The sequence below is a fragment of the Colletotrichum costaricense genome (genome assembly GCF_030867565.1).
Source record: "Colletotrichum costaricense strain IMI 309622 chromosome Unknown Scaffold_2.1, whole genome shotgun sequence".
NCBI lineage: Eukaryota > Fungi > Ascomycota > Sordariomycetes > Glomerellales > Glomerellaceae > Colletotrichum > Colletotrichum costaricense.
Genome location: NW_026848231.1, coordinates 3253776 through 3266437, shown reverse-complemented (window position 1 = coordinate 3266437; position 12662 = coordinate 3253776). Strand labels below are relative to the sequence as shown.

The window sequence follows — 12662 nt, the reverse complement described above, 5'->3', positions numbered from 1 at the left end:
CGTTGGCCTGGTAATCTTTCTATGTACACTATGATTTCTGGGTTTTAGACGAAACACAATAATTGGCAGTTGGCTCAACATGTCATTCTTCAAGTTGCGTGCCATGACGAGCCCATACTAACTACCCGCAAAAGGGAATCATGGTCCCGACACGCTTGCGATAGTCCTCATAATCCTGTCCAAAGAACCTGACCAACAGCTCCTCCTCGTGTCGTATCCTCTTTGAAAAAAAGTACCACAACACGACGGCGTACGCCACCAGCGACACCACGTTCCCCATGACGAGCTGCGTGCCAATAGCCCACCAGAAGAAGCCAAAGTACGAAGGGTGCCGAAAGTAGGCGTACACGCCGCCCGTGACGAGGGTATGGGACTCTGCGCGGTAGTGCTGGATGGTGTGGTTGAAGCTCTGGCCCGCCGTGACCATGGCCGCGGAGCGGACCGTCTGGCCCAGCCCGACCAGAAGCAGACCTGCAATCAGGAAGAAGGGTCGGAGACCGAAGGGCGCCCAGACGCTGTCGGGGAAGATGAGGTTCGTGAGGAGGCACTCTAGGAAGGCTGTTGCGTGGGCGATTGCGTAGGCGGGCCAGTTTGCTGTCAGGAGGTAGGCGTGGACTGTCGCTTGCGGGGTGTTGTAGGCTGCCGTTGTGTAGAATTCGAGAAAGTGGAAGAGGGAGAGGGCGGAGAGGAAGAAGGGGAGGCGCCAGAGCGGGGACGAGGTGGTCAGGAGGAGGAGGGACAGGGAGAGGAGGCCGAGGGTGAAGGTCGTGCCGAGGAGGAAGGCGCGGAGGGCGATGCCGGCGAGGGATTTTGGTTGGTTTGGGTAGTATTCTTTTCCTGGGATTGGGGGGTCCTGGGGGCGGGCGTCGCTGGGGGGGATGTTAGCTTGGGAGTCTTTGTGGCGGTTGTGGTTGCGGTTCGGGAGGTTTGATGGTTGGGAGTAGAGGGGGTTCGTGGGCGTGCGTGAAGACATGGCGATGGTGGGGGTCTTGGTGTTGAGGGGCAGAAGGAGGTTCGCAGAACTGGACGTCCTTTGGAGGTGTCCGAGGACGTCAAGGTCGCAGCCACATTTGCTCGCCTCACTTCACTTCCCACCAGGGATAGGACAGAACAGGACAGGACAGGACGGTACGGGACCGGACATGTGCGGAGAGGAAACGGGGTACGGGAGATCGGGGCGGTGTTCTTGTGATTGATGCCGGGACCGAGGGTGGTGTGGCTGAGTTTGCGGCTCTGGTTGAAGCAAGACGAGAAAGGGAAGGCACAGGAAAGGGAAGGTGACGGATAGCAAGGTAAGGTAGGGAAAGGTAGAGAGAGATAGGTACTAGGCAATGTAGATAGGTACTTACACCCGACGGAAAGTCGACATGGTTGTGGCTGGCTGACTTGTGTGAAAAGATGCGTTGATCCGATGTTTCTGTGAATCCAAGCAGGTCGGGTTAAGCCACTCGGGAGCCCACATGCAGAGTCGTGGTGGTGGCGGCCGCGGGATGCGGGATACGGCAAAGGGGCAGATGCGAGCGTGGCAGAGTTTACGTTGCGAGAAAAAACAGAGCCTCAACGAGCCGCGGAACGACGTTGAGACTGGAAGAGCGCTGTTTGTGGCGGGGCAAGTTGGCTCTAGCTTCTTTTGTGGCCGTCATTTACATGCGAGAAGAACCAATGCGAGCCCAAGTTTCCCGTTTTTTGCAACACTGACACAGACGTCTACGGATAGTTGCGACGAAAGGGAAAAGCGGGAAGAAGGGCAAAGAGGAAAACGAAAAACTTGGCAGTGCTGGTAACTCTGTTCGAGTTCAGAACATGGCGGTTCTGTGGCGGTGGGCTTGTGATGGGTTTGCGATGGAGTGAATTAGGTAGTAAAAGTAAAGTATGAAGTCGGCGTTCGTCAGCCAACATGCGTGGAAACGGAGTCTCTCGGATTCGTGAATTGCGAGACTCCGACGTCCAGTGTGGGTGATGGGGTGCGTTCTCCCGGTCGTTTGCTGCAATTCTCGGAGGTATTCGAGTATGTACTATACTAGCAAGAATCGTGGAGATGTGGACGTGAGACTGCACAGACGTTGGATCCTTCTTTCTGTACTGCGCAGACTGTGGAATCCAAGATGCGGAATCAGGTGTCGTCCCCCACCGTTTCTTTCCAGCGTTAGTCTCTCCACCTCAGCCCAGCTAGGGGATGCTGAGGTTATTCCCGTTGTGATGTCAGGTAAGGCTGTTCTACTCAATGGGTTCTTCAACAATTCCCTGCCCCAGGTATTCAACGAGGAAGAATACGAGGGAGGGACGGGAGAAACGGAATCTGGCAATTCAATGTTTTGCTGTGGCTGACAGATAGAGACAGACGGATAGAGATGACGACCTGGAGTGAGTGCGTCGTGTCTGTCTGGTGCACACACACAGAGTTGACGCGGGTAAGGCCAAGCGCGAGCGCGGGCCGAGTTAAGGGGGGCGGGTGACGCAAGTGCGTGGAGCCCCCGCGGCCATCGATGCGCTTTGAACACCTGCGGATACTTCGTACACTGACTGACTGCTCTTAGGTGTCGTGCAAAATACTGCTGTTGCTGGCAGCTGCTTCTTTTTCCCATTTTCGGAGGGGGGGGGGGGGGCACGGGGGAGGAGCAGCACCAGCAACCAACATGGTCCAGGTCTGGCCCCCTTCTTTCTTCCTCCCCCCCCCCCCCCCCCCCCCCCCCCCCCCCTCCTCCGCTTTCTTTTTCCCTCTTGTGGGGGGGGGGGGGGGGGCCCGGGGGGGGGCCGCACCCGCCACCCACCTGGTCCCGGTCTCGGGCCCCTCTTTTCTCCCCCCCCCCCCCCCCCCCCGTCCCCGTTTACACGTACCTTGCTTCGGGTTCACCGACCAGATCATCCACCTTTAGCTCTGCTGCGTAACCTCTGGGCTCTCTTCCCTTTCCCTTCTCCTTCCTAGCTCCATAGCTTCAATTGGTCACTTGATCCTTTAATGCCTCTTTCTTCAGGGTTGCCAGCTCGTGAATTAAACTACCAGACTACTGCCATAGCTCGACAACGGCCGGCAATTGGCATCCGAGATCCAATACACACTACTTTACTCTCCGTACCTACACTACTGCATACTCCTCTACAGAGACCCTTTTCCGCTTCCTCCTCATCATACAAAAAGTCGTGGGGTGTGCTCTAGGTTTTCCCAAACGACCCCGTCTTCAATAGAAACACCTTGTTCTCGCTTCTTCCATCCATCAATTACATTCCTCCTCATCATCCCCCCCCTTGTCCATCTCTGTGGATATCCTTTTTCTTGTCAACTCACCGACAAGTCGGTTGTTTCCACCCCAGATTCCCCTGACCCCCATTCTGAACTTACCTCACCTCACCTCACCTCGCTTTACCTCGCCTTACACAAGCTTGGCAAACATAAACACACTTCAACTCATACCTACGTCCCCTACACATACATACCTTACGCGCGACCGCGCACAAAAGACACATCCCACATGCTCGTCCTCCAAGACGTAGCCATGGACATCCGCACCATCGACAAGGAAGAAAACAGGAGGCGCATGAGAAACGGCGAGCTCTACTGGGCCTTTACCCCGGATCTCATCGCCGACAGGAAACGCTGCAAAGCCGCCTGCGACAAGCTAAACAACGCTGGCGATGTCAGCCGCCGTACCCTCGTTGGCATGTGGAAAGAGTGAGTCCCTTCTCTCTTTTCTCTATTTATCTGTTTCACTATCTCCACCCCCCGGTTCTATTTGCGCGTGTCGCCGTGTCCCCGCATCATTTGGGTATCGGCAACTTTCCAGACCTTTTGAGAGCTTCCCTTGTCCCCCGCAACTTTGCATTACCTCATGTGTACTCCGTACCTAGCATAACGAGTGAACGGATCTGACTTGAGAACCCACCCAGCATCAACCGGGACACGATCCCTCTCCCTCCGCCACGTCTCCGCCATCATGAGGACGATGCCCTGCTTGAAGACTACCCGTGGATCGATACCCCGATAAAGATGGACTACGGCTACAATGTCAAGTATGTGACACCCACCCCCGGATCTCCACAGCCAAGGGAAGCGTGCCTCGTACTCACCGCCTAATAGGCTCGGTGAGAATGTCTACGTCAACTCCAACAGCACATGGATAGACACCTGTCTCATAACCGTGGGCGACCGCACCCTCATCGGTCCAAACTGCTCGTGTAAGTCCCCTCCTCTCTCCTCTCTTCTACTTATACCCCATCAGGCGCAACCCGCGACCCGCGAATTACCTAAGCTGACCTCTCAAAAAGTCTACAGCGGCACACATCCGCTGGAACCCCGTCTCCGCAACGGCACCCGCGGGCCAGAGTCGGGTAAGCCAATCACCATCGGTGAGGACTGCTGGCTCGGCGGCAACGTCATCGTACTGCCCGGAATCACCATCGGCAAGGGCGTGACCGTCGGCGCCGGGAGCGTCGTGACCAAGGACGTGCCGGATTTCGTATGCGTGGCGGGCAACCCGGCGCGGGTAATCAAGACTGTCGAGCAGTCGCAGCCGACGACAACAAAGCCGTCGGACGAAGTGCCAAACAGGATCGTTCCTAGCTCTACTATGTAGTAATACAGTTTTCGCGTGCCTGGCTTTTCATCGTGCGTGTAGTATGTATAGGTGTTTATGTGTATTCATGTCGTATTCGTGTTCATAGACCACCTTGAATAGTGAAGGATGCGATAATGAGGACGAGGACGTTGATGACGCCCCATAGTAACGGGATCCAAGTTGACATGGAGAAGAAACCGGCACGGTAAACCGCAGCTAGGCTGTGACGCAGTATCCCATGTTAGCCTCTCTCTTTATCTGTCTCTCTGTGTTTATCTTCTGCACTCCTATCTTTGATCCGAGTGCGAAATACGAGAAAGAGAACTCACATCAACCCAACAACACTACCCGCAACCAGCGCCTGCACGCCCGACACGATGAGGTACAGCAGCGGCACGGCCCAGATGTACGTCAGCGACCCGCGCTTGTTGGTGTGCATGGCGATGGTGATGGCCGCCGCGCCGAGGTGCACGACGCTGTAGATTATCGTCGTCCATAGCACGGTGAAGCGCCAGATGTCGTTGATGTAGAAGAGGCTCCAGCGGTGGTCGTCCGTCAGGTCGCGGAGCTGCCAGTTGATGCTAGGGAACGAGGGGGTCTTGTAGTTCGTCGGCGGGTAGTCGCGCGCCGTTTGCGACATTGTTCGGGGTGTCGGGTGTTCTTTTTCGGTTCCGGTTCGATTCGACGTTGGAAGAAGGAGAGGATGTAGGCGGCGAGAGTTGTAGGTAGTACGAGGTCGTTGACCTTTTTGTTCGAGGTTCTCGGAGGTTGTTGGTGTACCTAGTATAGGTAGGTAGTCGCAGTTCCTGCGCGCGGTGACGATGTTGCTGGGGTTGAGTGGACGATCTTCGGGTGCCAATTGAGGTGGGCGGGAGGTGTTGCAGGGATGGCGCAGCTTAAGGTAAGCTCGAGGTGTGGCTTTAGGGGCGTGTCCCGTCGGTCTCTAGGTGCCTCGGCAAATGCGCCCGCCCGCCGAACGTCCTGCTATCGGCACCGGCTTCGATATCGCAATCCACCGGCAACATCACCAGCCGCACCTTCCTTCCACCACCGTCTCTTCCGTTGTGAAACTTCTTTTATTCCCCGTCTATGGTTAATTCCCTCCCAGCATAGCCGTCGAATGATCCACCAGTCTCGCGAAACGATACGACACGACCCGACCCGACACGATGCCGGCCGACAGACTCCTCAACACGGTTCTGCAGCTGTACCAAAACGTCCATGACGACCGTAAGACGGACCAGATCGTCGGCTCGACCGTGAACCTCCTCACCTCCCTCTCGAATCCGCTGAACCTCGGCGTCCTCACCTCCCAGCTCCTCATCGCCCCCGCCATCTGGCACCGCCGTGACGGCCTGCGCACGAGTCTGCGCATCATTTCAATCTACAACAGCGCCGCGATACGGGTGCGGCAGAACGAGCTCGACGACGCAAAGGCTTCCTCGGTCGCCAACAATGATTCCCGCACGATTCATACACCGACACCGACGAGGCAGGGTGGCGGTCTCAGCAGCGAGACGTGGGTGCGGGCCGTGGTCAAGGGCGCCGATGACCGCTCCAACAGGTGGCAGCATCTGCTGGTCCTGACGGGTATCCTGATGGGCATGGAGGGCAACGATAAGCGTTCGTTGTCGCGGGGTCTGCGCAATACCCTGGAAGAGGCCGTCGTCACGGCCGCGAACCTCGCGCTGGAGCGCCAGGACGGGTCCTTCGCCTCGGCGTCCATCGTACTGGCGCTCAACTACGTCTTTCCGTTCCTCTCCGAGTTCCACCAGTCCGCCATCAACTACAACGCACTGCTGCCCATCACCGTGCTAGCCATCACGGGAGAGGACGGGTTCCAGGACGGCGGGTTCTTGGAGGACGTTCGGAGGGACGTCAAGCAGAACGGTCCGTTCGTGGAGTGGTCTCCCGCGTCGCCGTCGTTCAGGCTGCAGCAGGCGTTGGAGGGCAAGCCGCTGATGGGCGGCATGGGACCGCTGTCCCGGCTGGCGGCCTTTGCCGTCACGAACGCGACGGACTCGTCGGCCGTGCTCGACGCGCAGGACTCGCTGCTCGAGTTTGCGCAAAAGCTATTTCAGCAGTGGCAGCGCAACCCGTTGTCGACGGTCGACGCCGCGGACGAGACGGCGCGGCTGGAGCACAACACGCTCGAGGGGACCTGGCCGGTCCTCTGGGGCACGCTGAAGAAGACAATGTACGCCACGGTCGCTGTTCTGCAGTCCATCGTTGGGCGCAGTCTTCTTGATCCGCGCATGAGGAACGATGTCATCGGTCCTCAGGTCGCGACCAAGACACTGCTCACTCTGCGGTTTCTGTTCTTCATCTCGTCGAGGCACGGAGCCAGCTCGTTCCAGGCGTACACTTTTACCTACCTCACATCCCTCGACATCCTCGCACGGTTCGGAGATGCTTGCGTCTCTTTCCTCACGGAGACGAAGCCCCCTCACGCAGGAGTGGTGCCCCCCGGCCCCCTCGACAGAACACTAGACCTGTTCTACCTCAACGTCGCCGAGCACCTGCCCCTCAACATGCTCACAGAAGCCTGCGACGCGCTGATCGTCCGGCCGGCGACAGCTTACCTCACCCACACGGGTGCTCTCACATCGACGACGGTTGAGCTCTTTGAAGCAGCCCACAGCGCCGTCCTCTCGGTGCTCTCGTGCCCGCACAATAGCGCCCTGACCGTCACCCTCGTTCCCTTTTACATCGACGCCCTATTCGCCTCGTTCCCGGCGCAGATCTCGACGCGGCAGTTCCGCGTGGCCTTCAAGACGGTCATGCAGATCGTCTCGCCACCCTTTCCCATATCCCTCGCCGAGCCGCAGCTCTCCGAAACGCTCCTCGAAATGGTGCGCTTCAAGGCGCTGGGCGCGGGCACGGCACCGCTGCCCGCCACGCACGACGCGCTCGCGCAGGCTGAGAAGGGCCTCGAGGCGACCGCCGAGCAAACAGAGGTCCTCTCGGAGCAGAGCTCGCTCGTGCTGACGCTGGTGGATTCGCTTCCGTTCCTGCCGCTGCCGTTGGTCGAGGAGTGGTTGACGCTGACGGCGCAGGCGATGAACGAGATTGCGGACCCGGCTGTGCGACGGCCTGTGAGGGATCGGTTCTGGGAGGTGCTGGTGAGTGGCGAGATGGATGTCGAGAGGGCTACGATTGGGGTTGCGTGGTGGACTACCAAGGGCGGGCGGGAGCTTGTTGTCGGGAGGGATCAGGTTCTGCTGCAGCAGCAAGAGCAGCAGCAGATGCCGTTGATGAGTGGTGCGATTATGGATGAGAGTAAGTCGAGTAGGCTGTAAGACTGTGGTCAGAGAGAAGCGTGTGATTTATTTTGTGTATCTGAGCGGCAATGAGATGATATATCATGTAGAATGAAAAATTAATATGAGCAGGAGGAGTTCAAGGCCAAGACTGTCGAATCTAGATTTTACCATCATCGCATCCGTGACGTGTCAAGTGACTGCTCTTTCTGATATGAGGACTCGATGTACAGACACGTGTAGCAAGTCTCACGCAACAGGGAAGGAGGTCAGAATCCAAATTTGCCTGTGAGCGTCACGTCCCTTCGGAATGAGCTCTACGAGATGGACATGTATCACGGGACAGGGTGACCACTGTCACTGAACTGATGTTCCGTATTTGTATCTCGCTAGTCGTATGTAGTGGTGATGCATCGCCCTGCTTCTGCTTCTGTAGTCCTCCCGACAGTCGTGGTTCTGCAACGTTGTTTTCCCACTTCCCCTGGCTGGTGCCCGGCGTGCTCTCCACCCGATGCTCACAGCACTCGCGAGGCTCCCTTGGTGTCTGTAATTCGTTCCAATGCGAGTAGAATGCCTGCTAGCCAATAGTTAGAAAACTTGATGCTGTAGGAAATATAGCCTATGTTCTTGCCTTACCCAAACATTCAGAAGAGAAATCCACAGATGCTACGGGTAGTAGCCAAAGCAAGCAAGCAAGCTATCCAGCCCTCTTCCTCTGTGCAAGAAAGGAGACCACATCCAAAGCAGGCCGACCATCGTCAAATCAACATCAATGAGACACCACAGGTCCGTACCACTTCTTCAGCTGCATGACGACCCGGAGCGCGTCGTCAAAGATGAAGAGGTACGTCTCAAAGTTGCGGTCAAAGAAGCTGTCGGCGTCCGGCATGCGCAGGTCCTTTGACGCCTTGATGAGGCGCGGGACGACTCTCTTCAGGACGGCCATCTCCTTGTCCGTGAGCGGGTTGACGTGGAAGGACTGGCGGCCGCCGAGGAGGCGGGTGATGACGATGCGTTCCTGGCGGGTGATTTCTGGTGCGTCGGAGAGGATTTCCGAGGGGCCTCTGGCTACGTTGGCTCGTTTGGTCTTCATTTTTTGAGGGGATGGATGTGCTCGAGGTGTATGGATAGAAGTGACGGTTTCCTTGTTTGTGAAGAGGGATGGGTGATGATGTTGGTGAGGATAAGGTGAGTTGTCGTAGGTTAGTGATGTGGAGGACAAGGAGATGTTGTAGGACTGCACAATCTCTTGTTGTTGCTTGGGGGACAGATGTCTCTTTGATGAGGCAGAGAAGAAAAAGAGAAGGTTTTGCTTTGTGGATTGCGAGAAGGAAGGAGCGATCAAGACATCATGGTCTAGAGGAAGGACCGGCCTCGGGCTACGAGCAAGCTTCATACCCGCCCCCCTTCTCATCCGAATAATCATCGGTGTGAGTATATTCCTTTCAAGATGTGATGGCTTGTTTCCCTATTCTCGTGATCCGTCTTGCATTTGTCCAGTGGCTATTGATGCTGCATTGTAGTGATTCTACAGAACCAAGGAAACCGAGAGATGACACGTAGCCGAGAAGCTTGCTTTGATATACTCAAGGGACGAGCAAGTAGATTTCCTCTTCGCATTCAAACTCAGTTCTCACTTGATTTCTATAGGGGTGATAACGCGGCGTAACACAGGAACAGAGTGAGACGACAGCCGATGAAAAAGCTCGACAACCATGATTTCCTGCGCGTAAGCGAATCAAATCTACAAGGTTCCATGGGGCACATGACTGTTGTTTGACAGTGGGAAATACCTCTTCAGTATCTCAGCGCTCATTTTGTTCATCTCTCTGGATGACTGCCATGCCTCCTCGCATCTGGAAAAGGCCATGCCCTACGAAGCGCATTAAAGGAGAGAAGATGAGCGGGCATTTAGTCTGGTCAGAGAAGCAACGCGAAAGCCCCTGTTTTGGATGCCAACATATGGCAACGATTGGTGGACCTTGCATCTCTCATTCCCAAAACTATTGCATTTGTAGGAGATGTGCTTCAGAGAATACTCCTCGCGCGAACGTCGGTACATCGCACGCCTCAACTTCAAATTAAAGTATTCTGGGATTCAGCAGCATAATATCAGGCCTGCAGTGGTCAGAGCGAGTTCATAACCTGAAGCCTCAAGTCGGATCAGCAGGGGCTCGCCTCTCTTCACGTATACATGATCATGCCTGGGAGTATATGTCGAGAAGCACTGCAATCCAGGGCCGTCGCCAGGACACCATGGACTATTGATCTTACCACTCTATGTTCAAGCTGGCTTAGATTGGTTTGATACTTGAAGTATCGAAAGGCAGTGGTTTGCCATCACGGTCTAGCGAGGATCGACGACTCCTGCCACGTTTCTGGGTCGTTCAGCTGGACAGCGAGGGAATGTCCGGCAATTTTGGATGACAAAATTGCCCTCTAGCAGGAACCTGAGACGGTCGGCACTCTCAGTGTTGAACGCAGTCGGACCAAAGAGACAGGAACCCCCAGTAAAAATGCTCTTCCCAGACCAAAGTCAAAAGCCACTTCTCATGGCAAGTCTGCAAGCCAGCAATTCCCAAACTTTCGTCGCTACATCAGAGTCGCTCAAACAACATAGCAAGATAACAGCCTTATTGTGCTCACATGCGAATGCATGTCTCTAACTCAAGTAGCAAAGAGTCTCCCCAATGTCACCCAGATCAAGTCGTGTAACAGGCGTGTAAGTCAAGAGTCAAGAGACGCCCACTCAGCTCGGCACCAAACTTAAACTCATGCTCTCAAAGTCGCTCTCGGCTAAGCCGGTCCCAAAAAGATGTATGCAAACCAACAACCATCAAAAAGCAAACTTCGAGAGAACATCAAAAGATTTGGTGTTCCGACACCGAGAGTCGAACTCGGATCTCTCCGGGACTTTGAATCATTTGACTGATTGAAAGCGGAGTATGCTAACCGCTACACCATGCCGGATTGTTTTCTTGCTGCCAACAGTTAGTATATACAGGCAGAACCATGTCTGTGATTGGTCGTTCCGTTACTAGGATGACTAGCGGCGTGTCTGGGGTTGGTGGAATGTGCATTGACAGGGCGGTTCTTTTCTGTGATCCTCAAACGGCTCTGAACTGCTTGGTTTCTGGACCAGTCTGATGGCAATTAACATCGTGGTGACTCGAGCGTAAAGCCGAACCTGTTGCAAGTTTCCATATTCAACTCAATTGAGAATTGCTACCTGCAGTCGGAAGACAGGGTTCACATAGAGAAAACCCATGGTTGGCATTGAGCCGCCAATGCGCCGACCCTTAAGTTGGGAGAGAGCTCTGGAGAGTTGACCTTGCCTAGTTTACTCAAAAGACGTTCAAGAATTGCCCGACATGCCACCGACTAACTAACTCACTTTCTCTTTGCTCGAAACAGCGATTTGACTTCTGTCTCGCTCAGCATTAAACTTATCATGAACAGAGCTAAACACAACGACCCTGGCCCGAAGAAACGAAAGGGATTTGAGCAGATTTTCCCGAACCATCTCTCTTCGTCCCACGGTACGGACCAGGTTTCACATTGAGGTGGTGTCACTGGAGTGTGTTGCCTGAAGATTATGAACATCGGACGCGGCGGCATCGACACTTCTTGGCAAAACGACGGATGTAGTCCGAACGCTTATTTGTGAGGCATCAAGCCAAGCATCGCGACGTGACAAAGGTTCCCATGGAATGCCAAATGTCTAATTACTGCGTACTGCAGCCTGCAGGTATTCATGGCCTCCCCGGAACCCCCTCCGCAGCGCCCCGAAAGATGACGATCTCGCGAACCTTGACGGGTATCTGTGTTGGTACCTGGGGGCATTGCGATCCTCGTCAACCTCGTCGCCTGACTGACCGACGTAACCGCGCTACAGTCTAGACAATTGACTGCTGCACATGGTGTTTGCGATGACCGTTGGAGTACTACACTACGTGCGGCGTGCCAGGTGCTGACATGAGCAGCAGTGGCCGGCGGCCAGCTGGCCCCTCCCACACACCTCGATGAGCTTGGCCCAAAGAGGCAATGAAACGACAAGACTTGCGTCTGAAGGAATCCCCTCCCCGTCTTCGAATTCTCCACCAGCGCGGTCCACCACCTCACGGAAGAGAGGCACTGGCTCTGGCACTGGCACAGAGGGGAGCGCCCCGCCCTAGGGCTTCGCGTACCAAGTACGGGATGGGATGAGTTACGTTGCAGGAAACCTGGAAGAAAGGAGGGAAGGGAACGTGGGAGAATGGAAGAGTGCGACTGAATGCGACGCGGTGGAAGGTCCTTTTGGCTTTTGTGTCAGACCATTGGCTTTCCGATGTTCGGATGCCGCGGCGAACGATGGCAGGACCGCGCTGCGCGGAAATGGTCCGGAACTCGGAGGCTAAGAGGACTTGGCAACTTGCCCGGTTTGGTCTCAAGACTAGAATTTTTCTAGAACATGGGAGCGTCCCCGCTCTTCGTTCTGCTCAGTTTTTCAGATACGTACCGAGGCTCGGACCACCTGGACCCCCGATCCGACGCCAGGACCAATTCGTCCAGACGGTCACCTGAACGGAGCCACCAAATGAGGTTGGCGACTTTCTCTCTTGACCGTCGACCGGCCACCGTGTTCACGGACGACACGACGGACGATAGACGACGGACGACGCAAGGTACTGCACTTGCACGGTCTGATCGACTGCCAACTCAACAATTCGTTTGCAACCGACAAGTCTTGGCTTCCTCCCTGGTGACGGTCTCCCGATCTCTGGCGAAAAGACGAACTTTGGCGGCTATGCTCGGAAAAGTCAGACGACGTCGGCGCAGCCGCCAACCCAAACCAAAGAATTGGAGTGTA

At 55.6% G+C, this 12662-nt stretch overlaps 7 protein-coding genes across 7 annotated transcripts; 2 read left to right on the top strand and 5 right to left on the bottom strand.

Moving 5' to 3' along the window:
* Positions 1-121: 121 nt before the first annotated feature.
* CCOS01_02726 (isoprenylcysteine carboxyl methyltransferase) lies at positions 122-1369 on the bottom strand (the record flags this gene model as incomplete). Its single annotated transcript, XM_060450914.1, has 2 exons — positions 122-1031; positions 1350-1369. 2 exons carry the CDS (start codon positions 1367-1369, stop codon positions 122-124), a joined length of 930 nt encoding a protein of 309 aa, XP_060319564.1.
* A 2101-nt stretch (positions 1370-3470) lies between these two features.
* CCOS01_02725 (galactoside O-acetyltransferase) lies at positions 3471-4571 on the top strand (the record flags this gene model as incomplete). Its single annotated transcript, XM_060450913.1, has 4 exons — positions 3471-3670; positions 3886-4008; positions 4076-4173; positions 4264-4571. 4 exons carry the CDS (start codon positions 3471-3473, stop codon positions 4569-4571), a joined length of 729 nt encoding a protein of 242 aa, XP_060319563.1.
* An 82-nt stretch (positions 4572-4653) lies between these two features.
* On the bottom strand, positions 4654-5193 carry CCOS01_02724 (uncharacterized protein; the record flags this gene model as incomplete). The annotated part of the gene is made up of 2 exons (XM_060450912.1): positions 4654-4774; positions 4883-5193. 2 exons carry the CDS (start codon positions 5191-5193, stop codon positions 4654-4656), a joined length of 432 nt encoding a protein of 143 aa, XP_060319562.1.
* A 529-nt stretch (positions 5194-5722) lies between these two features.
* Positions 5723-7852, top strand: CCOS01_02723 (peroxin 8; the record flags this gene model as incomplete). The annotated part of the gene is made up of 1 exon (XM_060450911.1): positions 5723-7852. One exon carries the CDS (start codon positions 5723-5725, stop codon positions 7850-7852), a length of 2130 nt encoding a protein of 709 aa, XP_060319561.1.
* Positions 7853-8170: 318 nt separating this feature from the next.
* On the bottom strand, positions 8171-8457 carry CCOS01_02722 (uncharacterized protein; the record flags this gene model as incomplete). Its single annotated transcript, XM_060450910.1, has 2 exons — positions 8171-8390; positions 8450-8457. 2 exons carry the CDS (start codon positions 8455-8457, stop codon positions 8171-8173), a joined length of 228 nt encoding a protein of 75 aa, XP_060319560.1.
* Positions 8458-8582: 125 nt separating this feature from the next.
* On the bottom strand, positions 8583-8906 carry CCOS01_02721 (uncharacterized protein; the record flags this gene model as incomplete). The annotated part of the gene is made up of 1 exon (XM_060450909.1): positions 8583-8906. The coding sequence occupies one exon, from the start codon at positions 8904-8906 to the stop codon at positions 8583-8585; it is 324 nt and encodes a 107-aa protein (XP_060319559.1).
* Positions 8907-11470: 2564 nt separating this feature from the next.
* CCOS01_02720 (uncharacterized protein) lies at positions 11471-11935 on the bottom strand (the record flags this gene model as incomplete). Its single annotated transcript, XM_060450908.1, has 1 exon — positions 11471-11935. A coding segment is annotated over one exon (465 nt), but the record flags the coding sequence as incomplete, so codon positions are not given.
* Positions 11936-12662: the final 727 nt, after the last annotated feature.